At 47.1% G+C, this 25,946-nt stretch overlaps 10 protein-coding genes across 10 annotated transcripts; 5 read left to right on the forward strand and 5 right to left on the reverse strand.

Moving 5' to 3' along the window:
• Positions 1-29: 29 nt before the first annotated feature.
• On the reverse strand, positions 30-1,215 carry F5Y00DRAFT_18639 (uncharacterized protein). Its single transcript, XM_048005093.1, has 5 exons — positions 732-1,215; positions 606-661; positions 347-501; positions 265-279; positions 30-204 (listed from the first exon to the last, which is right to left on the reverse strand). Exons 1-5 carry the CDS (start codon positions 980-982, stop codon positions 178-180), a joined length of 504 nt encoding a protein of 167 aa, XP_047867201.1. The 5' UTR covers positions 983-1,215; the 3' UTR covers positions 30-177.
• Positions 1,155-1,922, forward strand: F5Y00DRAFT_18644 (uncharacterized protein). Its single transcript, XM_048005094.1, has one exon. It carries the CDS (start codon positions 1,450-1,452, stop codon positions 1,876-1,878), a length of 429 nt encoding a protein of 142 aa, XP_047867202.1. The 5' UTR covers positions 1,155-1,449; the 3' UTR covers positions 1,879-1,922.
• Positions 1,923-1,925: 3 nt separating this feature from the next.
• On the forward strand, positions 1,926-3,368 carry F5Y00DRAFT_230813 (uncharacterized protein). The gene has a single exon (XM_048006945.1). It carries the CDS (start codon positions 2,595-2,597, stop codon positions 3,063-3,065), a length of 471 nt encoding a protein of 156 aa, XP_047867203.1. The 5' UTR covers positions 1,926-2,594; the 3' UTR covers positions 3,066-3,368.
• Positions 3,369-5,629, reverse strand: F5Y00DRAFT_230816 (acetyl-CoA synthetase-like protein). The gene is made up of 5 exons (XM_048006946.1): positions 4,821-5,629; positions 4,730-4,754; positions 4,637-4,673; positions 3,719-4,587; positions 3,369-3,659 (listed from the first exon to the last, which is right to left on the reverse strand). The coding sequence occupies exons 1-5, from the start codon at positions 5,333-5,335 to the stop codon at positions 3,555-3,557; spliced, it is 1,551 nt and encodes a 516-aa protein (XP_047867204.1). The 5' UTR covers positions 5,336-5,629; the 3' UTR covers positions 3,369-3,554.
• A 237-nt stretch (positions 5,630-5,866) lies between these two features.
• Positions 5,867-7,824, forward strand: F5Y00DRAFT_230817 (uncharacterized protein). Its single transcript, XM_048006947.1, has 3 exons — positions 5,867-6,582; positions 6,644-7,407; positions 7,525-7,824. Exons 1-3 carry the CDS (start codon positions 5,973-5,975, stop codon positions 7,618-7,620), a joined length of 1,470 nt encoding a protein of 489 aa, XP_047867205.1. The 5' UTR covers positions 5,867-5,972; the 3' UTR covers positions 7,621-7,824.
• Positions 7,825-7,904: 80 nt separating this feature from the next.
• F5Y00DRAFT_230818 (uncharacterized protein) lies at positions 7,905-10,259 on the reverse strand. The gene is made up of 2 exons (XM_048006948.1): positions 9,581-10,259; positions 7,905-9,526 (listed from the first exon to the last, which is right to left on the reverse strand). Exons 1-2 carry the CDS (start codon positions 9,630-9,632, stop codon positions 8,379-8,381), a joined length of 1,200 nt encoding a protein of 399 aa, XP_047867206.1. The 5' UTR covers positions 9,633-10,259; the 3' UTR covers positions 7,905-8,378.
• Positions 10,260-15,572: 5,313 nt separating this feature from the next.
• F5Y00DRAFT_18888 (DNA glycosylase) lies at positions 15,573-17,470 on the reverse strand. The gene is made up of 2 exons (XM_048005131.1): positions 15,921-17,470; positions 15,573-15,827 (listed from the first exon to the last, which is right to left on the reverse strand). Exons 1-2 carry the CDS (start codon positions 17,166-17,168, stop codon positions 15,780-15,782), a joined length of 1,296 nt encoding a protein of 431 aa, XP_047867207.1. The 5' UTR covers positions 17,169-17,470; the 3' UTR covers positions 15,573-15,779.
• Positions 17,471-18,673: 1,203 nt separating this feature from the next.
• F5Y00DRAFT_267930 (glycosyltransferase family 62 protein) lies at positions 18,674-20,431 on the forward strand (the record flags this gene model as incomplete). The annotated part of the gene is made up of 6 exons (XM_048012159.1): positions 18,674-19,095; positions 19,163-19,791; positions 19,847-19,906; positions 19,959-20,039; positions 20,096-20,230; positions 20,283-20,431. Exons 1-6 carry the CDS (start codon positions 18,923-18,925, stop codon positions 20,429-20,431), a joined length of 1,227 nt encoding a protein of 408 aa, XP_047867208.1. The 5' UTR covers positions 18,674-18,922.
• An 823-nt stretch (positions 20,432-21,254) lies between these two features.
• F5Y00DRAFT_230830 (putative ubiquinol--cytochrome-c reductase) lies at positions 21,255-22,339 on the reverse strand. Its single transcript, XM_048006949.1, has 3 exons — positions 22,024-22,339; positions 21,767-21,929; positions 21,255-21,687 (listed from the first exon to the last, which is right to left on the reverse strand). Exons 1-3 carry the CDS (start codon positions 22,143-22,145, stop codon positions 21,592-21,594), a joined length of 381 nt encoding a protein of 126 aa, XP_047867209.1. The 5' UTR covers positions 22,146-22,339; the 3' UTR covers positions 21,255-21,591.
• A 1,659-nt stretch (positions 22,340-23,998) lies between these two features.
• On the forward strand, positions 23,999-25,704 carry F5Y00DRAFT_18949 (mitochondrial carrier). Its single transcript, XM_048005147.1, has 2 exons — positions 23,999-24,716; positions 24,779-25,704. Exons 1-2 carry the CDS (start codon positions 24,179-24,181, stop codon positions 25,591-25,593), a joined length of 1,353 nt encoding a protein of 450 aa, XP_047867210.1. The 5' UTR covers positions 23,999-24,178; the 3' UTR covers positions 25,594-25,704.
• Positions 25,705-25,946: the final 242 nt, after the last annotated feature.

A 25,946-nucleotide genomic window follows, 5' to 3' on the forward strand; every position in this document is an offset into this window, starting at 1 on the left:
GGGGAGACGAGGCCAATGCCATACCTTTTACTATAAGTAGGACACGTGCAAGCAACGGGTATAGACCTATGATAGATGTAGCCATTGTCATTATAATTATCGACATGAACTGAATACATTATGAAGGGACTTGAGTGTTTTAGAATATGTCTAGCTTAAACGTCCGGAATCTAGAAATCAGGGGAACCTGAACGCATACTTGGCCTAAGAAAGTAGATTAGTATCATTAAAGGAGTTTGATGTATGTATAGCGTAAAAGCTTACCGCTAATATTAGAGCCTGGAGTTGGCTGTTAGTCGTCTTTTTATATAGGTACCTATTACCGCGTTTGCAAGAATTGACATACCTTCTCGGTATCCCACACTCCCGTCCTGGTATATATGTCCTTCTCGAGGATAGCCTTGACCTCTTCCTTAGACTCGGCGACAAGCACCAACGTGCTGCCGTACCAGTCGAACGTAGCGGGGTCGTCGCTTTCGGGCTTGTCGTTTAAGACGGCGCCTTGAGGGAGATGTTACTTTTAATAATGCGCCAAGAGACATACATTGAAGACTTCGGGGATCACTACAATAGCATGGGTTGGGTAGTTATGTTATGTTACATACCTCCGGTCTTGAACTGCTTAGACTCGACGTACGGCTTCAGGCCCTCAAAGTGCTGGCTAGAAAATGAGATTTCTCGTGTAAGCCCAAGACGTGAACCCCCTGGTGGCGTATTAGGCCAGAACTCACGCGCGCACTTCCAGCCTCTTCTCTCGGGTCCCCGGCTTGTCGGGTACAACCACAAGCCATTCACATTTGCCCGGCGGCGGTGCGGTAATAGAAGACGCCATTTGGATCTGGACGGGGCCACGGAATAATAATCTACGGGTGGTGGTGACTGCGGTGACTGTGGTGGTGGGTTGGACTCGGACTAGCGCTGGTTGGAAGAGTCGAGGAATCGTTCGAAAGCGAAAAGCCATATGGAGGGGGTTTGTAGGCATATATCTATCCTAACAGGCTAACCTAAAGACTAGGTATATATACTGCTTAGTTATTTATTACCTACCTACCTATCTATCTACCTACTTACCCTACGTCTTCAGTCAGGCCGGTGTCGTGCTTCGATAGTTAGCTACCAGGTAGCTAGCTGGCTGGCTGGCTGGCTATTTACCGGCATTTTGAACCCCGAGGTAACGACAATGGCAGTTGAAGGGCGCACAAGGTGTGGAGTAAGGTAAAGACGAGCAGTTAGTAGATAAGATAAGATACGATACGTGGTGGTGTGTAGGAATTGACATACAAAAGGGAGGTACCGTGCTAGATCTATACTATACTATCGCCCAAGGGGATCTAGTCTTGTGTAACGTAATCGGCAAGTTTATGCATGTGCCGTCACCGGCGAACCCGTCCCTCCTGCCAGTTCGTTTTAATGCTCTTCCCCCGCTAACATTATGTACCTTAGGTAATAATGTCATGTATCTACCTAGGTAGGTACCTCCTATTGGACAATGCAACTTGTCACGGCACAGCTTCTTCCCGAACTCATCATCGCCCTTCTCCAGCCAACCAACCAGCTAGCTGGGAAAGTTCGTGGTACGAGAGCCTCCCCTTGCTAGCCTCCCATCTCGTGTGTACATTCCTTATTCTACCTTCTCTCGGCACAGTCATACTACCCAAGCGTACACGATACCTACCAGGCAGGCCACGAGACCTTCGCTGGCGGCTGAAAAGAGAAAAGAAAAAAAAAGCCTCGTTTTACCGCTTCTTTCTCTCTTGGCTTTCCGGTCATCCTCCCGCCTCGTTCCATTATTTCGCTTTTAGCTCGGAAATGTGTTCAATATCGCCCGGTTTCTGTTCGAATGAGGTCGCCTCATTATCGTCCACGACCGCCGTTTAGTTTGTGTATGTGTGCGTGTGTTACGTACTATTAGTCTAGGCATCTGCTTTTTTACTATAATATTATTAATATTGCTATCAAAATTCTAAATGCTCAATGGCTGGCCAAGTTGCCAAGGCGATGATCTAGGATCTCGCCTAAGTATGTAAGGGGTGGAGAACGCCCTTTTGTTACATAGGTTACACTATGTTAGGTATGAGGTAGGTATGTATTGTACGGTACGTGTACGGCGGGAATCATACATATGTCAGAGCATACCTAGGTAGGGTTATCATCGGCGTTTCAATTGTGTCGTCATCGCCACTTCTCCATAGCCCACCCCATGCCACCCCGTGGCAGCGTGGTCCCTGAAAATGCCATATCGTCGGTCTTCGGCGGTCTGGATACCCCTAACAAGCCGCGCCAGGGTGCAACCCTCCACTTCTCCAGGTATCATGACCTGCCATGTATTAGTAGAATCCGGGGAGCCTCGGCAGGTTCATGAGTGATTTTGTTTGACTTTTTAAGTCTGGCCAATTCCCTTCTTGAAGAGGGTTGCCTTGTCAAATCATCCTTTGACAACTCATCCGGTTAACCTAGTCTTTATCTATAAACCTAGGTATCTAACTAATAAGTAATTGCTTCTACATACGCTTAACTACTTAGAAACCAATTCCTACTTTTACATACCCATACGTCACAATATTAGCTTGCCATAGCTCATGTGAGCGAGCATCATGCTATCCCTACATCTTCAAAGAGAATCTCAGAGGTGGGCAGCTCAACGCCAGAGCTACCCCGCATCCCCCTCCTCCCTAGATAGCTCAAGCAGCTACGAGGACGAGGACAGCGACTGCGAATCCGTCTTCTCTACGAGCAGCAGTAGATCGAGGTGGTCTTCGGTCTCGAGCGAGGCACCCGACGACGAGCCGGCGCCGGCAGCCTTCGAGCAACCCCGAGACTTCAACGGAGCTCCCATTACAATGTACACATCTCTAGAGCAAGCAGTAACCCAGAGCACACAGACGGCCGAGGCGCAAGGTCCCAGGCGACTAGTCACGCCAGGCAAACTGTACGAGAACGAGGACGACGACGATGAGATCGTGGAGTGGGCGGAGGAGAAAGACGGTAGCGTAACAACGGAGCACGCCGAGATTGAGAGTGGCTTCTCCCGTATCGCCGCCGGCAGTGTTATCCCCGCGAGCTGAAGGAAGAAGGAAGAGGGGCAGAAGAGAAAGAGGGAAACGCCAAGCTTCATGTGTTTTACAAGAGAAATTGTATTGCGACAGCGCCCACCTTGGCGCAGGCTTGGGATTCTTGGGGTTTTATATTTTTGTCTACGTGACGACCCAAAGGGACAACGGCGTTAAGAGGTCTGCAGACTGCAGCTAATAATGGGAAAAGGCCGGCAGTGCAAAGCCGTATAAGTTCGGGACGGGCTGCAATTGTTTTTAATTTGAGAAACGGAATGAGTTATTAAGATACCCCCAAATATGATAAAAAGACAATCTCGTCTCTACATAAATATAGCGTTTACTTGGTATTGATCTACATTGCATCTTCGCGATTTTTTATCTTTACAAATTACGTTCCTTTGCCTTCTATCGCCATATACATACCTACGGTATCTACGTACCCCCCCTTTAGTCTTGTGTTACGCAGCGAGAATAAAAACAAGCGCCATTCTATCGCTGAGATTATAGCTTCGCCTTGGGAGATTCCTGCTTCTGCATTGTCTCAGCCACGATGCGTCTCTGGATCTTCCCTGTTGCTGTCTTAGGCATGACCTCGGTAAAGTAGATCTATCATAGCTGATTAGCCTCTCCTTGTGGCATAATTATCAAAAAATACTGAAACTCACCTTCTTGGGCACCTTGAACTTGGCCAACCTCTCGTTAACCCAGGCTCTCAATTCGTCCTCTTCAAGCTTGGCCCCGCTCTTGAGTACAATTGCAACGCCGATATCCTGGCCGTACAGCTCATCAGGGATGGCAAAGCTTACGGCCTCCGAGACAGATGGGTGTCTCGTTAGCACATTATCCAACTCAATCGGGCTAATCTTTTCACCGCCTTTGTTGATAAGCTCCTTGATACGGCCAGTGATGATGATGTAGCCGTCCTCGTCCTTCTTGCCTTGGTCGCCGGTACGGAAGAAGCCGCCTTTAGCGAATGCCGTCGCGTTAGCGGTTGGATTATTCAGATAGCCTTTGGTCACGTTCTCGCCCCGGATGCAGATCTCGCCCTCGGTGCCTTGAGGTACCTCATCGCCAGCGTCGTTGAGAATTTTAACTTCTACACCCTGACCTAGCCCAACTGTACCAGGCTTTCGCTTCGCCGGGGGTAGGGGGTTAGATGTCATTTGATGTGCAGCTTCTGTCATGGCATACGCTTCCAGAACAGGCGCCTTAAACTTCTCCTCCAGCTGATGAAACACTGTCGGAGATAGGGGTGAGGAGCAAGACCGGATGAAGCGAATCTTAGGTAAAGGACTTGGGGCAGGGTTCTTGAGGAGGATCTGATGTATCGTCGGTACGGCAGTATACCAGTTCGCCCCGTGGGTAACGAAATCTTGCCAGAAGTCCGAAGCCGAGAATTTAGTTGGCACAATCATGGAACCACCAGAGTATAGAGGAGCTAGAAGAGCGCAGAGAAGGCCGTGAACATGGAATAGCGGCATAACCAGCATTGTCCGATCTTGCGCAGTAAGCTGATACGTCGACTGAATATTCTCTACAATGCTTGTTAGCACCGTACTACTCGACCTAGGTTATCGACTCACTCATTGTTCGTGTCAAGTTGCGATGCGTCAAGGGAACCTGGCTAACGAGTTAGAAAGCAGACACAGAATGCGCCGGGTTGGCCGACAACGTACAACTTTGGGCCTCGACGTCGTGCCACTATAGCAATATGTTAATATTTAGGTATGTCTACGTTGCGTCGCATTTAAATTCCCGAAGACTTACCTTGTATGTAAGACTAATGCGACATCATCTGTCTGTGGCTGTAGCACGTTCTCTTTGGCCTTCCCCTTTAACTGGCCGAAATCTTTAACATCTAAAGCTACCTCATTCTTCGCATTGTCCCAGTAGCACTCGGCGATTGCAGCATTGAACTTGCGCGCAGCCTTGACAGAGGGCGCATTGGCTTCGTATGCGCCCTTGGGTACCAGCACGATGGCGGACTTAATGTCTTCGATGTAGAACTCGAACTCGGCCTGCTTATAGGCCGGGTTTAAAGGAGCGGCGATACCACGCTGCCATGAGGTGGCAAGAAACGAGACGATGAACTCGTATGAGTTCACTGTCGCTATCGATACCGGAGAACGATTGGTGATTCCGATAGCGGCGAGCTTGCGTTGGAAAGAAGAGCATTCGGCTATGAGGTCTTTGTATGTTACCGCCAATGGCTTCGATTTGGAGGGTATTATGATGGCGACGGACGAGTCTACACCATTGATGGAATTCTGGAGGGTGGCCATGTCGAGGTTCTATCTGGTTAAGTGATATAAACTGCAAGGTCGTATGAGTTCGGGATATTGTATTCAATTACTGGAGACAGTCTATGTCTATTGTATGATACAAAGAAATAACGCGATGCTGGAAAAAACAAAAATGGAATAAGAGCAGAAGAGAGAGTAGAATCACGTCGTATATAATAGGAGAAAAAAAGTTGTCTCGTGTTATAAGTGCGAAACGTACGATAAGCAAAGATCTACGCTATTCGACAATGTCAATGCAAGTTTGAGGTTCTTGCCGTTACGTACATACGTCGCTGCCGTCTCAACCGTTCACCAGAGGTATTACATGTAACTGGTCCGTCCCACCACCCATTAAACTGGGATCGAAAGTTAGGTTAGCAGGTTAGGTACCTAGCGTACCTACAGCATCCTCTAAAGCTCCCTACCCAATTAGTGCCGATGACCTGATAATTAGTGGGTATGGCGATATTAAACCCCTGTAAATTTAGAGCTTCTAGCGTCGACTTCGCATGAGCTACGTAAACTTATCAACTTGCATTCCACAGCTCTCTTTTTCAGCCTCGTAAAGTAGGCTGAGGAGTGTCCTCCTCGAATAAACTTCACATTCGACCTAAGGAATCGCACTAAGACCATAGACATGGCTGCTCAACAGCCACGGGCAGGCCTGTCCTTATACGCCAACCTTCTCGAGCCTGAAGGCGACTCGTCTACTTCCATATCCCGAGGTCCGGTAGTGTCCCAAGAAGCGCTCGATGCAGTGAAAGAGCAAGAGGCTTCAAAGAAGCCTATCGACTCTGCTCTTCGCTTTCAGCCGCATCCACAGATTCGCCGTCCCCAGCCGAAAACCCAGAGGCCTAAAGCCAGCTTCCCAAAAGCTCCCACTCTTCCCAATACCTCCAATGTCGCCGGCGCTGGCGCAGCTCCGACTCCAGCGAAGAGTAGGCTAGCCGACTGGGCACCTACCGAAGAAGATGAATATATGTATGCGAATGTCGAGAAGAGAGCACGAGGTGGGCGTAAGAAGAAGAAGAAAAAGGCTGAGGATGTGCCCATTGAGACGGACTGGGATGAGATATATGACCCTTCGAGACCTACAAATGTAGACGAGTACCTACGAAGCGAGGAGCGGATACGTGAGGTACGAGAATGGAAGGATCTACTCTACAAACATAAGCGGCGCGACGACGATGACGACGAGAGACGTGGTAGCTGGGATAGCGAAGAGGAAGACTCGGCGCCAGTACAAAGTGAGTTGAAGCGACTGATATATGTTTGCGATCGCAGCTTGCTAATATATAACTTCGATAGATCAATTCGCGCCGCCAGATTCCTACTCTTTCGCACCACCACCGCCCTCACCCCCGCGAGCTTCGTTGCCGGACGACAAGACCGGTGACGATGCCTATGCGCGCCGTTTAGCCATGTCTCAAGGCAACATACCTCCGCCTCCGCGTTCGCCAACACCGCCGCCACCTCCACCGTCAATACCTCCTGAACCAGAGGTCGCAACGATATCCCGCGCGCCAGTGCGTTACACGCAACCGGAGCCGCCTGCGCCACCTGACCCAGACGCCATGGACGAAGACGAGGATGAATACGTCCCCCCCGAGCCCGACTCCGAAGAAGCTCCCGAGCAGCGTGGCGGTCGATCTCGCGAGAAAGGCTTTGCCGCACGTCTCATGGCCAAATACGGATGGTCGAAGGGTCAAGGCCTAGGTGCTGAGTCCAGCGGTATCCTACAGCCACTGCGCGTCGAGGTGGAGAAGCGAAAGAAGAAGTCAGATGCAGAAGGTGGCGGATGGGCCGGGCCCGGTGGACGCGGTCGCATCATCGGCTCCAAGACTGGGGCAGCGCCCCAAGCCGAGAGCAGCGTCGGCTCCATGAGTAACGTCGTTGTTTTGCGGAATATGTTAGAGGGTATGGAAGATCTCCAGGCCGAAATAGAGTCTGGGTTGGGACAAGAGATCGGCGAAGAGTGCGGTGATAAGTACGGCCGCGTCGAGAGGCTGTACATCGACATCGAAGGCCGGCGGGTATATATCAAGTTCACCGACCAAGTATCCGCCTTAAGAGTAAGTCACTTATCTCCTTCCACCTGGAACATCTATCCTATTCCCTTTTCTGCCTATATACAACCCATTCTACCTACCAGAGATCAGGGTTCGCTAACAGTAGCAACCACCCTCCAGGCAGTAAACGCCCTAGACGGCCGTATATTCGCCGGCAACACCATCCAGCCTCAGTTCTACGACGTGGACAAGTTCGAGCAGAGGATCTACGAGTAATTATATTTAGATTATGAACTATCCCAATGGAGTGAGTGTCCAAGACGGTGAAGAGGAGCTCAAGGACCCGTATTAGCTTATTAGAAAGCTACCCGCAATAGTATCCAAAGGTTACAAACTTGATGCCATGTAAATCTACCTTACATTACTCCCCGTGATAGGAGTAATTCTCGAAACTGAAGCACGGGTATAAAATAGAACTAGATGAGGTGCATGGATAGACGTAATTATTTAGGTACCGTAAAACGGCTCTGGGAATGAACACCGGAAGCAACGTTAAAACACTTGGAGTACTAAAATTAGGTATTTGAACTAGTTATTAAATAGGTATTTATAGTAAGTCGTGTGTATTCATGTTGCGTATAGTATAGTATGAAGCATTCGGATGAGAACCCATATTTGCTTCAAGACCAAGAGTACGTCAATGTCGTTATTCGGACCACAATACACCCATGCAGCCATAATATTAACACTCAGTACAATCGAGAATATTAACGGTCATGCATAATAATACAAGACAGCAGGGAATAGGGGGAAAACAGATTCACCAGGGTATTTACGAACCCGCTCTCAAAACCATATCACGATTGACAACGAAACCATCTTCCAAGTAGCACATGCATCAATATTAAGTCTAGCGGTTCCTTATACGTAGCCCTAGTCGCAAATTGCAACTCCTCAAATCACAATAGGTTTTTTGACACTGGAAAAAGGAATGTTGGGTATGCCGCCATGTTCCGCCCCAAAACGTCCAGTTATTACAAGAAAGCAGCGATGGCACCGCCAAGAGCAACCAAGGTAACAAGGCTGGTGGAGACAACGGGCGAGGTTGCGCTGCTCTTGTCGTCCTTGTTATCGCTGTCGGAGCCGTCGCTGGAAGCGGAAGAGGTATCGTTGTTAGCATCGGCAACCTTGCCCTCGCATTCGTAGTGACCCTGAACAACACCACTTTCGAGGCTCTTCAAAGTGCTGCAGGAGTCGTCGATGTCCTCAGTGCTAACAACTTCAAAAGCACCCTTCACATCCTTGAGGCTAGGGAGATCGACTTCAGTGAAAGAACCTCGGACCTTGACAGCACCTCCAATTTCGTTGAGCTTGCCGAAGCCGTCCAGCTTCTCCAAAGCCGTGTTGTTGGCGACAGTGAAACCACCACCGATGCGCTTCAAAGAGGGGATTGTGATGTTGGTGAGTTGGGGGTTGCTAACAAAGGACAAATCACCGTCCTGAATCTCAGTCAGGTTGGCGGCGTTGAATGTCTCGAAATAGTTGGAGTCGAAACGCATAGAACCGTTGACAGTGTGCAGAGAAGGAACCGAGAAGGAGGTAACGTTGGCAATGGTCATGTTGGCGATCCACTCCAAGTTAGGCATCTCCATGGTGAGGTTAAGACCGTTAGCGGTGACATATAGAGTGTTGCTCAAGCTCTTGATGCTGGAAGAGAACTTGGTCAACCGTCGGTTGTTGTTGATATTCATGTCAGTAAGAGACTGGACGTTAATGCCGTTGATGCTCTCAATAAAGGTATCAGCAATGACGACACTCTTCGCCTTCGTAATACCGGTGGTTCCGAAGGTGGGCTCAGGCAGCGAGTTCAAGGTGGACCAGTCAATGGAACCAACCTCGTTGAGGCTCGGGAAGTTGAGGGTAGAGATATGGGTAGCGTTCTTGAGGGCGAAGATACCCCCAATAGTCACCAAAGAGTCACTCCTCAAAGTAGCCAGAAGACCGTTGTTCTCGGCCCTGAGATCGCCAGTAATCTCCTGTAGCTTTCCACCAATGTCGATATCGGGTCCGGCATTCTCGTCGATAATAACATCACCATCGACTTTGCTACATTTGGCGATTTCGGTGGCATCGGCAGAGGATGAAATTGTCGACGAGCCATCACAGCTTACACCAACAACACCTATTTGTTCTTATTAGAAAGGAAAAAATATCCAGAGTACAATGCACGACTCACCAGACACCATGCTAAGCGCCGCAGCGGCCGCTAGTAATTGCTTGCAGAACATCTTGTTGACTATTCAGAAAAATGTTAGTTGGGGCTGAACGATGCGATTTCAACAGGTAAAATTAGAACAGAAAACATGTTCAAAAATCAATCCCAGCTTAAATAGTCGAAATCGTTTGTTGCTCGAATTGCATCCACGTCACAACCCAAAAAAAATCTCGACTGTGGAATGACGGAAAATGCGTAGGTCATCGACTTGTCTCGGACTCATCGATATCGACGTGTTGCATTTGGTGAATCTGGCCTGGAATAAATAGTACGATTGACTAGGCAATAATCGCCCCAACCTGCACTAATTCCCGACACTCAAATTTCGTCCCAATTCATCTTTGACTTCGCAATCCGACAATTCGGGTCGATGGTCATAAGCTTGCCGATAAGGTAAAGCATGTCGCTCTAGTTCCCGTTGCCATGCGACGCCCACTCGAAAAGCGGACCAACATCCGACTGGATGGTTGCAAGTTGTTTGCCGAACACGACATTGTGTCCAATCATACGCGTCGTGCCAGCCAAAAGCCGAATTTATATGGGCGAAAAGTGTACCGCGGCGTCCATGAAGCAGAATGATGCCAATTGAACAAGTTATTATAGGAAAAATAACTAACCTGATAGTATTATCTTAAGATTCAATTTCCAGAAATCTTAAACTCCAGACTTATCTGAACGGTCACAAGCACCTCTTGACGCGGTCGTGTTAGATATCGTGTTGCTGTTTTGATTGGGCTATTGATGATAAGAGAAAAAAGTGCGACGAGGTTTGTGAGAAAATGGAGTTGAACTCTAAAGGCGGTAAATATTAAAGTGAGGAAGCTATTGAGCGAGTGCTCTTCCTCTTCTACGGTGGGAATATGGACAAAACGAATGAATCCGAATGGGAAGAAAGAGGAAGATGGGTAAAAAAGGAGTTGGAGGGAAAGTCAGGACAAGAAAAGGCCGAAACGTTTTGGAATTCTACTTTAGATGGATGGCGTGGCTGCTTGGGATGTAGGGGGCGTGGGACGAGTAAGAGAAGGGGGATTGGGTGGACTTTTAAGGGGTTGGCAAGTACAGTGCGCGTATCTGATAGGGTACTACCCAACCAGATCCAATAGTAGGGGATAAAAATGGGGGCATAGACTAGGGGATCTTCATCAATTTCAAGCAAAGCAAGCAAGCTCGGCTCGGCAAAGCCATGACCTGTTGCCAGGCTTTCTGGCTTTACAGGCTCTGTTGCTCCTGTTGCCCTGGTATGAAAATAAAAGGCAGCCGGAGCTAATCCACCTGTAACCCGTCCATACATCATCATGTACATGTAGCATACCTAAGACATCTACCTAATTGATCAAAACAGAAAGGGCAGCCAAGATGTTCGAGCAACCTGGCAACCAAGTATATCCGTATCTTTCTTTAGGTGTTGCACAGTTAACTCCTTTTGACATGTCTTCGTATTTACATCGTCACCAATGCATGTCGTTCTTTTCCGTTCTTTTCTCGCCCTATCAGCACATCCGTCCTTCATGCAATTGGAAGAAAGAGCAAAATACCTCCTCATCCTTTTGCGAACTAGAATGCCGGAACATACATAACATCTATCTGTACAACATACCTAAGATAGACAGATACGCGCATCGTATGTACAAGTATCCAAGAGGGAGCCAAGATAGCAAGGGTAATACCGTATGAATAGTAAAAATTATGGTGTTGTAATTTTCATATCAAGTCAACTACTTGGCGAGATTGGCTCCTCATTTTTCATGGACCTAGTTCGGCAAAAGCAAGGAATACCTGCAGGGTTTATTCCGTAGGGCATCCACCTCCGTCAATTCACATCGCAGTTCATATCGAGGGATAGGTTCTCAGCGGATCATACGTATGAGACTAATATAACTGCTGCCCGTCGGTCTGATCGGTGTCAATTTTTTACCCACCACGCTATAGCATAATCCACTCTCACCTTGATCTGATTCTGGAATTGTTTCTACGTCGTTTCACGTAATGCCCTTTCCCGGATTCCACCACCTAATATTTATGTACAGAAGCGCGGAACTTGACAGCTGAAAATTTACAGCCTAGACCCTACGTAATACCTATGGCCGAGCTTGTTTTTACAACAATTATTCGCCCATTCATACCTAACATATATAGTGTGCCAGTAGTACGGAAGATGACGAGGATAGATAATGCCGATCCTAGACCGTGATAGACTGGGTTGACGCATACTTACCATAGCAACAATCTCCCATGCAGCTTGCAGGTCTTGCCTACGTATATTCACCGTAGCCCCCGTGTCGATTACCCCATCCTATTGTGGTTATCGTTCACATGCGAGAGCTACGTTCGCTAAATAGGTATATATTGTGCTTGATGCAGCTTCGAAAGGTCCACACATAAGCCGCCTCAGTCAGCGCTGTAGAACTTATTACACAGGTAAATTAGTTAGATATTTTAACAAATACAAAGTTTTTATCATTTGGTATATGTATGTGCATCGAGAAGCAGACGGGGTTTTTGTTTTGTCATTTTATCGATTCTGCGACGGGAATCATGCCATGACTTGGTTCCCATCGCTTTCAATTCTGGAAGAATCTCGATTCAAAATTAAATCTTTAAGGAAGCTCCATTCTGTTCTATTCCCGGCCGCGGCACCCATTAATGGATGTCACCTCCCTATCGATGTCTGCTGTACCCTTGTACATTTATAGTCCCACCCCTTTTCAGACCGTGTATGCATCAATTAAGCTTGGCCTATCCTATTTTAGTGGCGCATATGGTCCAGGCACATTATGGAAAGAGGCTTGTGGTGTAGCATGGGAATGCATGCGTAGTGGATGCTAAGAAGCTTAGCTCTATACACTAAACTTGATTAGGGGAAAGGCTACCTCCGCCTAGTAGTATGTATCTAGGTATTTATTGTTCTGATAATCCATCTCTTCCCACTTCTTTGTCGCTGGAACACGCATTTCGCAGCCGAAACTGCTGGAATAACACAATCCCGTCCAAGCAAAAATCCATAAAGATACAACCGCCATTCAAATACCGTCAGCGGCGCCGCTTACGCGTCACTTGGACCGCAACTTGACTTGTTGTCGCTCGAACACGAGGAAAACGCATGTATATTTCTTTTCGTATTGACAAGCAGTTGAACACAACTCCACCTCATCGTGGCAATTGTCGACCGATGCAATCCTATTCGTTCCTCGTACGCACGCCGCTGCGTCTCGGCCCTCTTGATACCACGGGTCTGCGACAAAATTGACAACTAGCGGCGTCTTCTCCTTGTCGGAACTGCGTCATGGATTAGCATCACACACCCATCTCCTATGATATATACCCAACGGCAATTTCATTAGCGTAAATAAAAGGTGAGGCTCGAGAATATGCTTTACCCGTAAATAATTTATATATGCTAGGTTTTCAACAATGCCAATAACCGACTCATCAAAATACGAAGAGAGTAGGTATATCTATCATAAAGTCAAAGTGGCATGTGTCAATAATTAACCGAAATTGGTTTGAATGTTCAGAATATTTGGGACACGAGCAGCTACGCAGCAATCCCTTAGAATTTCGACTCGATTACGATAGATAACAAATATATTCAATAATATTTACCTTCAACTCAATACCAATCTTGTAAGACTTGATGCATATTATTAGCGAACCCGTCAAATTGAAGTTGTCTTAGACTGCTAAGCCTCCTTCAAGTAACCCCAAGTATCGTACCACCCGTATATGAGTCTTGTTGCAGCTATGTACCCAATGTAATCGGTGAAGAAAAAAAAATTTTAAATAATAGAAGAAAAATATCGTAACGTGACCCCCTATACGAGTTTGCATACAACATGAAATGATACCTACATGCAACACGACCTATAAAAATACGTAGGTAGGTATTGGCTACTTATATGTCTCTACCATCAATGGTAATGATGACAATAGCAACGATAATATCTAATAAGACATTGAATATTATAGTCATAGCCGCAATGTTGAAGTAAAGTCCAACAACATTGATACCGACGATAATGGCATGTGCCCATACTCCCATTGAATACACCAATTTCATATGGGATGCAAGCGACTATACTCAGATAACTTAGCCACCCAATATCATCATTCCAGACAGAAGTTGTCCCACGTCCACTTTGCCTGGTCCTGGGCAATGAGTGAGCCCGACAGCCCTACGATAGATAAATACGTCTTAGGTGGCCTAGGTATACCGGGATAGAGGTCATCGCCGGTCTCAAATCAATATTGCTCGCGAAACCTATGGTGTAAGTGTTGTTGCGTGAAGACTTCTACCTTAGATACCTATAAGAGGGACGCCACTTCATGAGCGTTCATGGCGCAGTTAGTTGTTCGGATGAACTCACAATCGTATGTGCGAAGAGGCATTGAGCTAGTTCATAAGCTCGTCGTCCGAAGGGGTCTGGTCTTGGGGCAATGCAACCCCTTTTGCACTGCGAAATGAAATATCAGATCCCCGAGTTTCGGGACGAATATCTCGGTTCGCATCCCCACCATGCATCAACTGCTTCTCTAGCTGAATTTCACATCTGGTCCGTCCATCCTACCCAACTCCAACTAAGCCATCCATCGAGTCGCCGTGATGACCCAGTTGGGTGCCAAAGTACCTAGGATAATAGGGGAACTGTTTCGCCGGGAGCCCTCAAAGGAAGACCTCGTTGCAATACTGATCCAGGAACCGGAGCACTCCTGAGATGGTGGGGAGTCTATCCGAGGTACACGTGAGGTTTCGCTTGGTGTATTCCTGGACTGCGGTGTTATACAGTCCCTAACATGAACCCGCAAGAGGGTCGGCGTGTATTGTCCATTGGTCGAGTTTCTGCGTGCTGGCGCCCGGATGGCATATATTTTTATTGGGGGTGCTGTAGATGTTATATTCAGCAAAGTGTATCGACGGTGCAGGGGGGAATAACTTGGTAGATGGCTGTGAATATTATAAGTCTCCGAGATAACATGAATTCCTGGTACGTTCATCCCCCTGGGTTCCACGACGTATTATCAATGAACATCCGGAGGAGGCTCGCTAGCTACCTACATAACGGATTCCCCGAACAAAACGTCTAACTTGTGGGGTGTCACGGGAGAGTAAGCAAGTAAGGCCTCTGCTTGGATCGATTTCGCTCGCCGCTACTATAGTTGCTACTGCAACACTATACACCCTGTCCATCTAGGATATTTGTATATCCTTGTCTTCGCAGTCGCCCCGGATGACGCAAAGAGAATTCACCTAGAGATACCGCCCGCCCAACCGCCGACAAACATGGATCACGTCTACAACTGTCTGAAGTAGACGTGATTCGTGTAGGCTTCTGTCTGGAAAGATGCTCCGGTTGCCTGAATAAATCTGGTCCTGTTAGCGTGGTCTCATATATATGACAAGGCGATATAATGGTGACGCGGTAACGCAAGGGTTACGCGTCGGTCTTTACATCAATGACGCGGAGGCTCTATAGCCTTCGGCGTATTTTAACATAGAATATGTCAGAACTGGCAGCATGGCGGCTGTGACTGTCTTGCAAAACGCACTGTTAGTTGTCTCAATGATGGTGTGAAGGCCGCCGAGATGGACACTTTTACGCCCGGTGTTGCCGTGCTCCCGAAGCGGGCCGTCCAGCTCAACATCTCTACATCTGGCACGCGGGGATTTTTCTTCTTTGGGTACGGGCAGACTTTTGGGGCTAGGAGCTATGCGAGCCTTCCAACGAGCTTGATATAGTATGCTACTCATGTCTTCAAATACGACACAAGCTTGCGTAAGCTGACGAGGATTGTTATGTCGATACCTAAGCCTTGCCCGAGGTTTGTTAAAAATTATCGTATGGCGCTATCTTAAACCGAATAACACCGCTTATACGAAATCTCTTCTAGTATATTGGTACAATCTGATAGGTTTTCCTTGAGCTAGACCAACTCAGGTCGCATTCGTAGATCGAAAGTGTAGGAGGATATCAAGCTCCTTATACCCCTTATTGATCTAGTAAATCAGCCCCTAAGAGCCCCCTTTGTTGATCGTTGGCAAGTGCAAGGAATAGCCCATGAAAGGTTGAGAACTTGTCTATTATTGGCGAATATGCAATATCAACGTATACTTGACCTAGAAGACAAGCCGAATTCCAACTAATGCTTGCCTAGGTAGACCATCTTATTCCAATGTACTCACATCCGTCTCCTCGACTCTCCACATATACCACTGTTGACTGTTAGCTAATGCAGATGAAGGAGCTTCGGGGGTAGATTGAGAAACGGGCTTCCTTGTGTCAAACCGATGCGCTCTTATACGTACCATAAATACACTCCTATATGGAGCGAACTTTTCAGATATTTCTTGCATCTCCTTTTCTGACATATACTTCCATTTCCCGCCCTTATTTTTCAATTTGGCCACATCGCGTCCGACAAATGCAGCCATGCCTCTCTGTACTCCTAGGTCGCCCAAAGAGAAGACATCTAGCCTCTTCAGTCCGAAACAAGCGAACATCTCGACGGACCAACGGCCGAGCCCTCTCACCGCAGTTAGTTTCTCTAACACAACGTCGTACGGGGCATCTAGTAGGATTTGAGCGCTCAGATCGCCGTTGACGAACTTCTCTGCCAGTCCTTGCACGTACTCGGCCTTCCGTTGTGAAAGACCCGCTGTACGCAGCCGCTCAATGGTACAGGCCGCAACCTGGGACGGATGCGGGAATCTACCGCCGTTGTCAAACAAGTCAATAAACCGTTGCTTGATGGCCTTGGCCGCTGCCCCTGAAACTTGTTGCGAAATAATGCCACTGCATAGAGATTCGAAAGGATCGATCTTCTCATTCAACCCCTCTTCTGAGAAAATTCGGCAGTGATGCTTCTCAATTAGAGGCTTCATTCGCTCGTCGACGCTGATGAGGTGCTTGCATGCCTCTTCGAGGAGATTGGTCGTCGTTACCTGACTGGCCGGCGCCTTAGATGGGGATATGTGCCTAGTCACGACTCGAGATGTCTCCGGCGAGAGAAGCGTCGCATTAGTGGCGTTTGGATCTGCTAGTCGCCTCACAGCTGCTGCTTTCGGTTTTGGTGTTTCGAACGTCTTGGCCGGGTTGCTCATGAGCAGCGCGTTACTCGGAGTAGGCGTTGCGGGTGGAGGATCAACGGATTTCTTTTGAACACGACGCCTCTTGGGAGTTGTGGGTGCCGTTGCTATTGTGCTTTCATCTACGGTTTCGTTCGAGCCATTCTCCTGCGGTGGATCTGACGTCGCTTTTCTCTTACGGCTTTTAGGTGCCACGGCAGATGTAGGAGCTAATTTTGAGTCTGAGCTTGTCGACATGGCGCTCAATCGCGCAGACCTCCGCGTGGCCATATTTACTATTTGGTAATTATGTGATAAATTCTGTCGTAGTAAAGGTGTAAACAAGTATTTCCCGAAGCCACTGTGATATAAATGGCGTCTCTGTGTTGCAAGATATGAGAATGTGAATGTTTGCGCTGGCCTCACGATTGATTCGCAAAGATATAAACAGGACTTCAAAATAATGTTTTGATAACTTTGAGGAGGCATGTGTAGTTCACGGAGGGAAGGCTTCACGGCGAAGTACGATTCAGTAAGATGAGATCTGCTGCGATTAGTTGTTTAAGTGAGGATCATCGACTTGATTACCGACTGCATAAAATAGAGAATAATTATAATTGAATGTTCTTAGGTAATTCTTTCGCATAAATTGGGAAATATAGAGGATATATAAATACAGATTGAGTAAGGAACAAAATATAACATATTCTAACTTCTAATATAAAGTGTAGTTAGGTCTATGAAGTGCATTCCGAGTTGTCTTATTTCTTCCGGGCGGTTTAACTTGCGGCTTTGCTTTGTCATCTGGATGTAGAGAGAAAAGATGCTAGAGCCAATAAAAATAGTTCACTTCTGACTCATATCAATACTAATAAAGAAGGTGGTTGCCTATTAGCCCTGGTCTTTACTATGTAGGTGAGATGGGTATTTCTCTTCTGGGGTATCGAGTCTTTCTATTTACAAAGTTAACCCTCGATCTACATAATAAGAGCTAGATCCCCTATCCATTCTGTCGGTTCCGCAACCATACATACTTTTAGACTAATGATTGGCGTACCTAGGTATGGTCCAGTCTTAACGCTGGAGTGCAGATGGAATTCTCCTATGCGACTTACCGTTTCCTATGTCGCCTAACTAACATACATATATTATCCATACCCATACTATGTCATGCTTACAACTTACTATTTATTACAAGTATTAAACAGGAGAAGGCAAAGGTCATTTAGGGGATCTAGCAAACTTATGTTCACTATTTGCTGAAAATGGTTGGTGAATTCAAAAAGGATACGTTGTAGCGCAGTATGTGACCCTAGCAATGTAATCTCTTAGTTGAAAACTCACATTTCGTTCTGCATGCCAAGCCAAGCAAAGGTCTACATAATAAACCCAATTACCCCTAAAATTTCGATGCAGTCTGGTCTGAGCTGAGCACGCACCAAATCCGTATAATAATAGAAGCAAAGAATGTTGAAATAAAATACACGTTAACTTTGTACACAAATGTTCATAAAGTTCCTATGTAATACCAAGCAATTACTTGATAGGTACCGTTTAAGCAAGACGTCGAAATTGTTAGGCAATACAGCCAGAGGTAGGTACATCGAATAAGCGGTTTACGCAATAGAGATACATCACTAATATGTACCTAACGGACATTATGTACATATGCCTCCTCGTTCTCCACTCTTAAAACCATAAGCGCCTGTGGGTCTTTCCAAGTCTTGACTTTGGGGGGCTTAGTGTAGTTTAGTTGTGCTGCGTGCATCTCAAGCCGCCAGTGGTTCCAGGCCAGTTACGTTTCGTGTTAACTAAAATAAACCTACCAAAACCTACCAAAACCTACCGCTGCATGACCACCCCCATCTTGACTTTTTTCAACATAACCGGTTCGTCCAATTTGGAACCCGCCGCGCCAATTCACTTCATTAATCTTTGGTGCCGATTTTCATATCTTCGCAATCAAGAGACAACCGCGATAACATAAGGCCGACCTTCTTATCAGCAATATCTCGAGATCGATCTAATTATTCCATTCGTTGATCCTGAAGATATTCGTTGTCTAGCCGCCCTTCTTACCATTGTTTTATCCCTTCCATACTGTAATACCCCGAACGAGGCCGGCCCAAGGAACGAGCAAGAGCCCGCCTCCCATTCGCATTTGACGTTCAACTTTCCCTTCATTCGCCTGTTTCGCGCAAAGTTAGGGTGGTGCTAAGGGCCGCCCGAAGAGCTCGTTCGCCATGCTTCTTCCTAAAGGCGGCATTACTTGGAAGTCTGCAAGATCACAGCTTCCACGCACCAGAGCGATCTGGATCTTCTTAACAAGAACCCGCGTGCTCCTTTCTATCGCCGTCGCCGGTATCATTTTATTACTATGGCGCGGTATCAGAACCTCAGCAAGCGAGATGCAAAGGTATCGTTCTATTTCGTAGTAATCATTATAAACCTGCATCTTACTGACGTGCCTGGCCTTTCTATAGTTTCTACTGCTGGGGCCCTTCAAAACCCCCAATGGATATGACACTTAACGAACAACAGGCGTGGAACGCTCACCTACAAACTCCTGTTATATTTAACCACCATGCTCCGATTACCATCAACGAATCGTCGATAACACATGTCGACCTCAACGGAATTAGGTCCACGCGCCAGGCTATCGACAACAACGAACGAGTACTCCTACTAACGCCCCTCAAGGATGCTGCGCCGTACCTCTCAAAATACTTCGAACTTATTGCTGAGCTGACGTATCCTCATCGCCTCATCGACCTCGCATTCCTTGTTGGGGACTCGACTGATGACACCCTAGGTGTGTTGGGCATGGAGCTTGATCGCATTCAGAAGCGCCCAGATAATATCCCGTTCAACAGTGTAATGGTTGTAGAAAAGAATTTCGGTACTCAACTTAGCCAGTCTGTTGAGGATCGACATAGTTTCGAGGCTCAGGGTCCACGACGAAAGGCCATGGGTCGCGCTAGGAATTATTTGCTGTCCGCTGCATTGAAGCCAGAACATTCTTGGGTATACTGGCGCGATGTCGACATCGTAGATAGCCCTAAGAAGATCCTTGAGGACTTCATCGCTCACGATCGAGACATTCTAGTTCCCAGTATGATTTCCCCTTCAGGAATTATATCTAAGGCCTTCCTACTGACATGGTATAGACATTTGGTTCCACCGTTACGAAGGCACGGGGGATAACAAATACGATATTGAAGGCAGATGTAAGCATACCTTTCGGGGTGATTTTAGTATTCCGGCTAACTTTGGATACAGTCGATTATAACTCTTGGATCGAGTCAGACAAAGGTCTAAAACTCGCGTCTAAACTAGACAAGAATATAGTTTTAGCAGAAGGTATGAATATGTTCTGGAATTTTGACTCTAGCTACTAACACATTATCGTCCCGAAGGTTACAAGCAATATGACACGGGTAGAACCTACATGGCACGGATGGGCGATTGGCGAAACGACCCGGATGAGGAAATTGAGCTTGATGGTATCGGCGGCGTTAATATCCTGGTGAAGGCAGATGTTCACCGATCAGGTTTGTACTCCACGCTAATCTAGAAGACGAAGACTAATAGAGACTTGCATAGGTATCAACTTCCCATGCTACGCATTTGAGAATCAAGCCGAGACAGAGGGTTTCGCAAAGATGGCCAAAAGAGCAGGCTACGAAGTCATCGGTCTGCCTAATTATGTCGTCTGGCATATCGACACAGAAGAGAAGCCAGGGAACGCGTAGACTAGCGGCACCCAGCTTTTCGGAAACGAAGCATTTTAGAATAATATTTCCTTGTCTGACATACTCGCATTCCTTCAGTGTATCAAATCGGTCCGCCAATCTCGAGCATTCGATATCTAGGCGAGACAGGGAACGTAATACTTGTACGAGCAACTCACGAAACACGCTACATCACTGCATGAAAATACCAGCACCGTCAGATACGTTGGGCAACGAGGCGTTGGGAAAGGATAGGATAAATCGACCCTCGCGCCGTTTAACTTTTTTCTTTATTTGGCATAGCGTTCGAAAGGGGAGTGGAAGTCCGGTAATTCATACCAGCAAGCGCGCTTCAACCTTGAGAATCAAATCTCGCAGCCTTCGTTACGCACTCCCCACCTCGACGTTCCGCGCCTCATATATATTGGTTGGTCGGTCGGTCGGTTGGATGGTTGGTCGAGCTGGTTGGACTTGTATGTTTTGTCGTGCTTGGGAAAGGCCACGATGGCATGTTATGACCGGGGCGCCATGAACTTTCTGTAATAGAATTTGGCTGTTCATATTGTCTTCAGACGGATCCTGGAGGCAGGCGAAGGCGCCGAAATGTGCGCATGTGGGGTGTGCTGCACGGAGTTTTGTTGACTAACTGCTGTCGCGACATCTCACTGGCAATATAGTTTGCACAGGGTTTTGAACCTCAGCCGTAGAGAACCGGTGTTTTCAGGAGCTCGTAGGGTATCGAAAGCGCTGTTCAGTAGATAACCCAGCAAAACTAATATATGCAAGCTGTTGCGTATGCTCTTATGTCAGTGTTTAATCTGTAGAAGTGTAATGCTCTGGTTGCTTAATAGTACAAATTAAGTGGTTATTCATTAAACCTAGTAACTTTGTCAAAATCTAGCATAGGTCTAGACGTTATGCGCCATAGTTCATCGTCGAGGCCAAACGCTAAATCCATAAAGCACCAAGAGTCAATGGACGGAACTTGCTAAACTCTTAGACTAGAATTGTACGGGTTGAGAGGAGACGAAAAGGTCTAGGTATATACAGGTATGATATCTTGGAACGTTCAATTCGTCGGTACAACCTGGACTCCTTGCGGACAAGCTTGTCCAATCACTCTATTCTTCTCGTTAACGCAGGTTTAATTGTACAATTTTGCCGTTCGACTCTATTTATATTTAATGGTTTCGAACGACGGACAGAGTGTCCAAAGCCTGCTTCTCCTTCTCCTCGGCGTGGATCTGGTTGATCAACGGTACCAGGTACGGGACATCCTATTCCACCAATTCTGTCAGCATGGGTGCTTCGAGGGGGGTATCGCATGGTCCCGTCAAAGTAGCTTTCTGGGCTTACCTCCTCAGGCTTGGTCCACTCCTCCTTGGGGAGTAGCTTGTGGACGGTGCTGGCCTGGAACGCACGTCGGAGTCGGTAGACACGGTCGTAAGCTTCTTTTGGCGGCAGGCGCTTCAATGCCCTGATGACGTTCTCGTCCTCCTCGACAATCAGATCGTCGGCTCTGTAAGAAAGGCGTATTAGTATTAGTAACCCGGATTCATCTACCACTATGACATGACCCATCGTCGGGCCCTCAATTGAGAGTATTTGCGTACCGAAGACCGAGTTGGCGGTACCCGGCGGCATTTGTGTACCAGTCCGCGACGGGCTTGAGGAGGTTCTTCAGCCAAGGTCGCTTGAAAACGAAGGGCGCGAGAGTCGGGTAGGACGTAGCCATTGTGATGGTTGGCAGGTGTTGTCTGGCGGTATGAGGAGCTCCCGAGAATCGTAATGTATTTTGTCGTGATTGAGAGTGTTACTAGCTTGATTTTCGGATTTGATGTTCCAAAATGGCTCTCTCACGATTGGATGAGTCACGTGATGCACCGTACCCTTGGGTGGTGGCTCCGGAACGGGGAACTTGGCCCTCGGATCGAACTTAGATACTAGGTATGTACGGAAGTCCCCATCAAAAGTTTTGTCCATAAGCCAGCCCTTGTTAGCTTTTGACTAGCTTTGACAGGGCTTGGCAACAGCTGTAGCCCATCGAGCGCATGTTTCGCTTATACATAATGACTCACAATCTTCTCCTCAAACGATAAAAGTTATATAGGCGTATAAAGAAGCTTTTATACTTATAATAGATTCAACTTTAATGTTTTCATTGGCATATTGAAGCTAAAATTGGATATGTTATAAAAGTTAAAATTTTGTATACATTTTTAATCTTGGCTGCCGCATGGTGTCAGGTTCCAGACAGCTGCATCAAAAGCTGTCAGGTGGCACGTATGGACAAAACTTTTGATGGGGACTTCCGTACCTAGGTACCTTGATTGTACCTCCCCTCCTCTCTCAATAGTGGAAGAATGTGCCCAGACCATAGAGCCTCCATCTTATGCTGTGTATCCCATCTGAAGACCGGGCATCATCATCATCATCATACTATTTAGGACAAAGAAGTATTTGGCTCAATGTGGCTATACTCCGTCTTATTTACTATTGTATACCTAGGTATGTATACAGATCAGGTTTCCCTTTCTATAGCAATGGATCTTGTGTTAGTTTAATCAGAGGTACATGTGGTACATGTGTACCTCCAAAGCTTAATTCATGCAGACCCCAATTGAATTGTATCTATGTAATAAGATGTGCAATTGCGCGGGAATGCGGGAATGAGCGAAGTACCTATAACCTATCTGGTTACAGGCGAGGTACAATACACGGAGATATGTAGTTAGAGGCGATTGGATAGAATACCTTAGTACGTCAGAGGCAGGCACATAGGACGATGGAGCTTCATTCAATTCCTTGCTGACAACATAAATGCTTACCCTCTTACACATACGATTTAGTACCCACGAGACCCTACCTACACTACAGTAGGAGCTTTTACACTTTCAATCTCAACAAAGCAAAGCACATCACTCAACTGGAGTCAACTAAAAGTCACATTTATATAAATTACCGCAATCTTTGTTGTATTCCTTGGCTCGTTTTTTTTTTCTTTTTTTTCTTCTTTTTCCTCGCCTGGCCTTGATCCTTACTAAAGATCGTTAGGTACCTATTCCCTAGGTAAAAATATTAAATATACGGTACGGTACATTACATACGTGCTATCGATACGATTTTCTTGTCCACCTCATTCCCGCGCTAAAGTTGATGTAATCTACCTGCTCGTCGGGTAGACTCACTCTTTTCTCCATCGATTGATCCATATCTAATCCCAATCACGTTTGACGATTTAGAGCGACTAAGCTTAGCAAGTACCCAGCAACCAAGCGACCCAGCGACCCGCCAACCCGCTTAGCTTTTCGCTCTAGTTGGTATAAGTCCGACCCTCTGCTTCGGACTTGATACATACCAATTCGACACAACAATTCTCTTATCACCATCTCTTCGCATCCACCCATTTTCTTCTCCCTCTATCAGTCACTTTTACATACGCCTAGTCGAAGCTCTACCTCACTCGCTCGACGGGCGCTCTTACGAATGTCAATGGCATGTGATAGACGGTAGCTGCTGGGTCGACGGGACGGTGGATTTGCGAGGGTGCATTCCCCGCACACCGCACACCATCACGACTCTTCTAGGCCGGACTCGAGGGCGAACCCGTCTTTCGTCTAGTACGCACACACCTGCCTTCGTTTACCGCTTTTCCACTTCACGCCGCCCGCCTTAGACACGTTTTTTGCTTACCGGGGCCTCTGAATCGCTTCCAGAGGCCCCGAATCCGATTCCCGTCCTACTTGGACTCACCCACCGGACAAGGGCATGTCTCACGACGAAGCTCAAAGTCATACGACGGGGCCGTCGTCACACAATCCCGCAGAATATGGGGTTTTCTCCCATCGTCCCTCTCCGACGTCTACTTCCACCATTTCGTCGGCGAAAACACCTCACCAAGAAAAACAGAGCGCTTTGGCTTCCGCGGTAGCAGCGATGGAGTTTCACGACTCTACAGGTCTAGGTCTAGTACAAAGATGGGCCGCGAATGCGTCCGATACTCAGTTTAACGCTTTGGCCGGAGCCATAGGCGGCTTCACTTCCGGCATCGTCACTTGCCCACTCGATGTTATTAAGACAAAGCTACAAGCTCAAGGAAGATTTATACCCGTAGACCAAGGAAGATATGCTGGTCACCGTAGGGTCTATTCGGGTCTCGTGGGTACGGCGAAGATTATATGGAGGGAAGAAGGTTTGCGCGGCATGTACAGAGGTTTAGGGCCTATCATTCTTGGCTACCTGCCGACTTGGGCTGTTTGGTTTACCGTTTACAACAAGAGCAAGGTTTTCTTGGCTGACAAGAAGCGTAAGTCTTTCCGCGCAGACCCAAAACAAAGCCAATAACTGATTACTCGGTTCATCCTACAGTGCAGAAAAATCAGTTCTTCATCAACTTCTCGTCTTCAATCATAGCAGGAGCTAGCAGCACGTTGGTAACAAACCCAATATGGGTAATTAAAACTCGACTTATGTCGCAGTCTAGTACAGGATACAACAGACAACTATCTATGTTCCCGCGATCAGGCAACACGCCAACCTCTAGGCCAGCTATCGACTCGCCCTGGCACTACCGTTCAACTCTCGACGCTGCGCGTAAAATGTATTCTTCCGAAGGTGTATCATCATTCTATTCCGGACTTACCCCAGCACTCCTGGGCTTGACGCATGTTGCTGTGCAATTCCCTGTTTACGAATTCTTACGGAAGAAATTTACCGGTCAGGCCATGGGTGAAATGGGCGGTGACAATGAGCAGAGTCACTGGTTTGGTGTGCTCTCCGCGTCGATATTATCGAAAATTATGGCCAGCTCGGCCACGTATCCGCACGAAGTGATTCGGACAAGACTGCAAACGCAGAGGCGGCCAACTCCTGGAAGTGAATACTTACAAGGTCTAGGGGTTTCGGAGTCCACACCCGGCAGTCGGAATTCCATACCGAATAGTGAATGCAGTGTTGCCCCTGAACCTAAATATCGGGGCGTGGTTATGACATTCCGTACTATTCTGCGCGAGGAGGGATGGAGAGCGTTCTACGCAGGCATGGGTGTCAATATGATGCGAGCCGTTCCGGCAGCAACGGTAACGATGATGACATACGAGTTCGTAATGAAGACATTACATCGCCTGCAGGTTGAAGGTCAGGAAAAGAAGAATTCGGTTAAGGCTACGGTACAGGAACCATGAGTGATATTTAGACGATGCAAATCAGCATTTATACATGTTAGGAAAAACATATTCTTACGCCGTGAGGATGTGAGGCTAGAAGGGCCGGTTCTCATTGTGTTACAAGAGAAGAAAAGAAATATAGCTGGTTGATACAAAAACTGGCTTCACGGGCCCGGGCGGTTTGGGGTTGGTCTAGATACGATACCCTTCTTTGTAGGTATAGATACACCCAGATCACAATGCAAATAGTAAAGCAAGCACTACTCTACCAATTCGTGTTGCTGGTGTGGATGTCGAATCGACGGCTGAAGTATTCCTCATTTCAGTTCGTTTCATCGAATGAACCTGACCTTCTGATAGCTCACAACGAA

The sequence above is a fragment of the Daldinia vernicosa genome (genome assembly GCF_022497035.1).
Source record: "Daldinia vernicosa strain CBS 139.73 unplaced genomic scaffold F5Y00scaffold_11, whole genome shotgun sequence".
Classification (NCBI taxonomy): domain Eukaryota; kingdom Fungi; phylum Ascomycota; class Sordariomycetes; order Xylariales; family Hypoxylaceae; genus Daldinia; species Daldinia vernicosa.

Coding starts and splice junctions, on each gene's coding strand:
- F5Y00DRAFT_18639 (XM_048005093.1), bottom strand. CDS start 982: ATGCCTACAAACCCCCTCCATATGGCTTTTCGCTTTCGAACGATTCCT. Junction 662..731: donor AAGAGGCTGGAAGTGCGCGC/GTGAGTTCTGGC, acceptor CTCATTTTCTAG/CCAGCACTTTGAGGGCCTGA. Junction 502..605: donor TAAGCAGTTCAAGACCGGAG/GTATGTAACATA, acceptor ATCTCCCTCAAG/GCGCCGTCTTAAACGACAAG.
- F5Y00DRAFT_18644 (XM_048005094.1), top strand. CDS start 1,450: ATGTCATGTATCTACCTAGGTAGGTACCTCCTATTGGACAATGCAACT.
- F5Y00DRAFT_230813 (XM_048006945.1), top strand. CDS start 2,595: ATGCTATCCCTACATCTTCAAAGAGAATCTCAGAGGTGGGCAGCTCAA.
- F5Y00DRAFT_230816 (XM_048006946.1), bottom strand. CDS start 5,335: ATGGCCACCCTCCAGAATTCCATCAATGGTGTAGACTCGTCCGTCGCC. Junction 4,755..4,820: donor GCATTAGTCTTACATACAAG/GTAAGTCTTCGG, acceptor ATATTGCTATAG/TGGCACGACGTCGAGGCCCA. Junction 4,588..4,636: donor CAACTTGACACGAACAATGA/GTGAGTCGATAA, acceptor CAAGCATTGTAG/AGAATATTCAGTCGACGTAT.
- F5Y00DRAFT_230817 (XM_048006947.1), top strand. CDS start 5,973: ATGGCTGCTCAACAGCCACGGGCAGGCCTGTCCTTATACGCCAACCTT. Junction 6,583..6,643: donor AGACTCGGCGCCAGTACAAA/GTGAGTTGAAGC, acceptor TAACTTCGATAG/ATCAATTCGCGCCGCCAGAT. Junction 7,408..7,524: donor ACCAAGTATCCGCCTTAAGA/GTAAGTCACTTA, acceptor ACCACCCTCCAG/GCAGTAAACGCCCTAGACGG.
- F5Y00DRAFT_230818 (XM_048006948.1), bottom strand. CDS start 9,632: ATGTTCTGCAAGCAATTACTAGCGGCCGCTGCGGCGCTTAGCATGGTG. Junction 9,527..9,580: donor GGCGCTTAGCATGGTGTCTG/GTGAGTCGTGCA, acceptor AAGAACAAATAG/GTGTTGTTGGTGTAAGCTGT.
- F5Y00DRAFT_18888 (XM_048005131.1), bottom strand. CDS start 17,168: ATGCCTCCTCAAAGTTATCAAAACATTATTTTGAAGTCCTGTTTATAT. Junction 15,828..15,920: donor CATATAGGAGTGTATTTATG/GTACGTATAAGA, acceptor AACAGTCAACAG/TGGTATATGTGGAGAGTCGA.
- F5Y00DRAFT_230830 (XM_048006949.1), bottom strand. CDS start 22,145: ATGGCTACGTCCTACCCGACTCTCGCGCCCTTCGTTTTCAAGCGACCT. Junction 21,930..22,023: donor TACCGCCAACTCGGTCTTCG/GTACGCAAATAC, acceptor CCTTTCTTACAG/AGCCGACGATCTGATTGTCG. Junction 21,688..21,766: donor AGTGGACCAAGCCTGAGGAG/GTAAGCCCAGAA, acceptor TTGGTGGAATAG/GATGTCCCGTACCTGGTACC.
- F5Y00DRAFT_18949 (XM_048005147.1), top strand. CDS start 24,179: ATGTCTCACGACGAAGCTCAAAGTCATACGACGGGGCCGTCGTCACAC. Junction 24,717..24,778: donor TTTCTTGGCTGACAAGAAGC/GTAAGTCTTTCC, acceptor TTCATCCTACAG/TGCAGAAAAATCAGTTCTTC.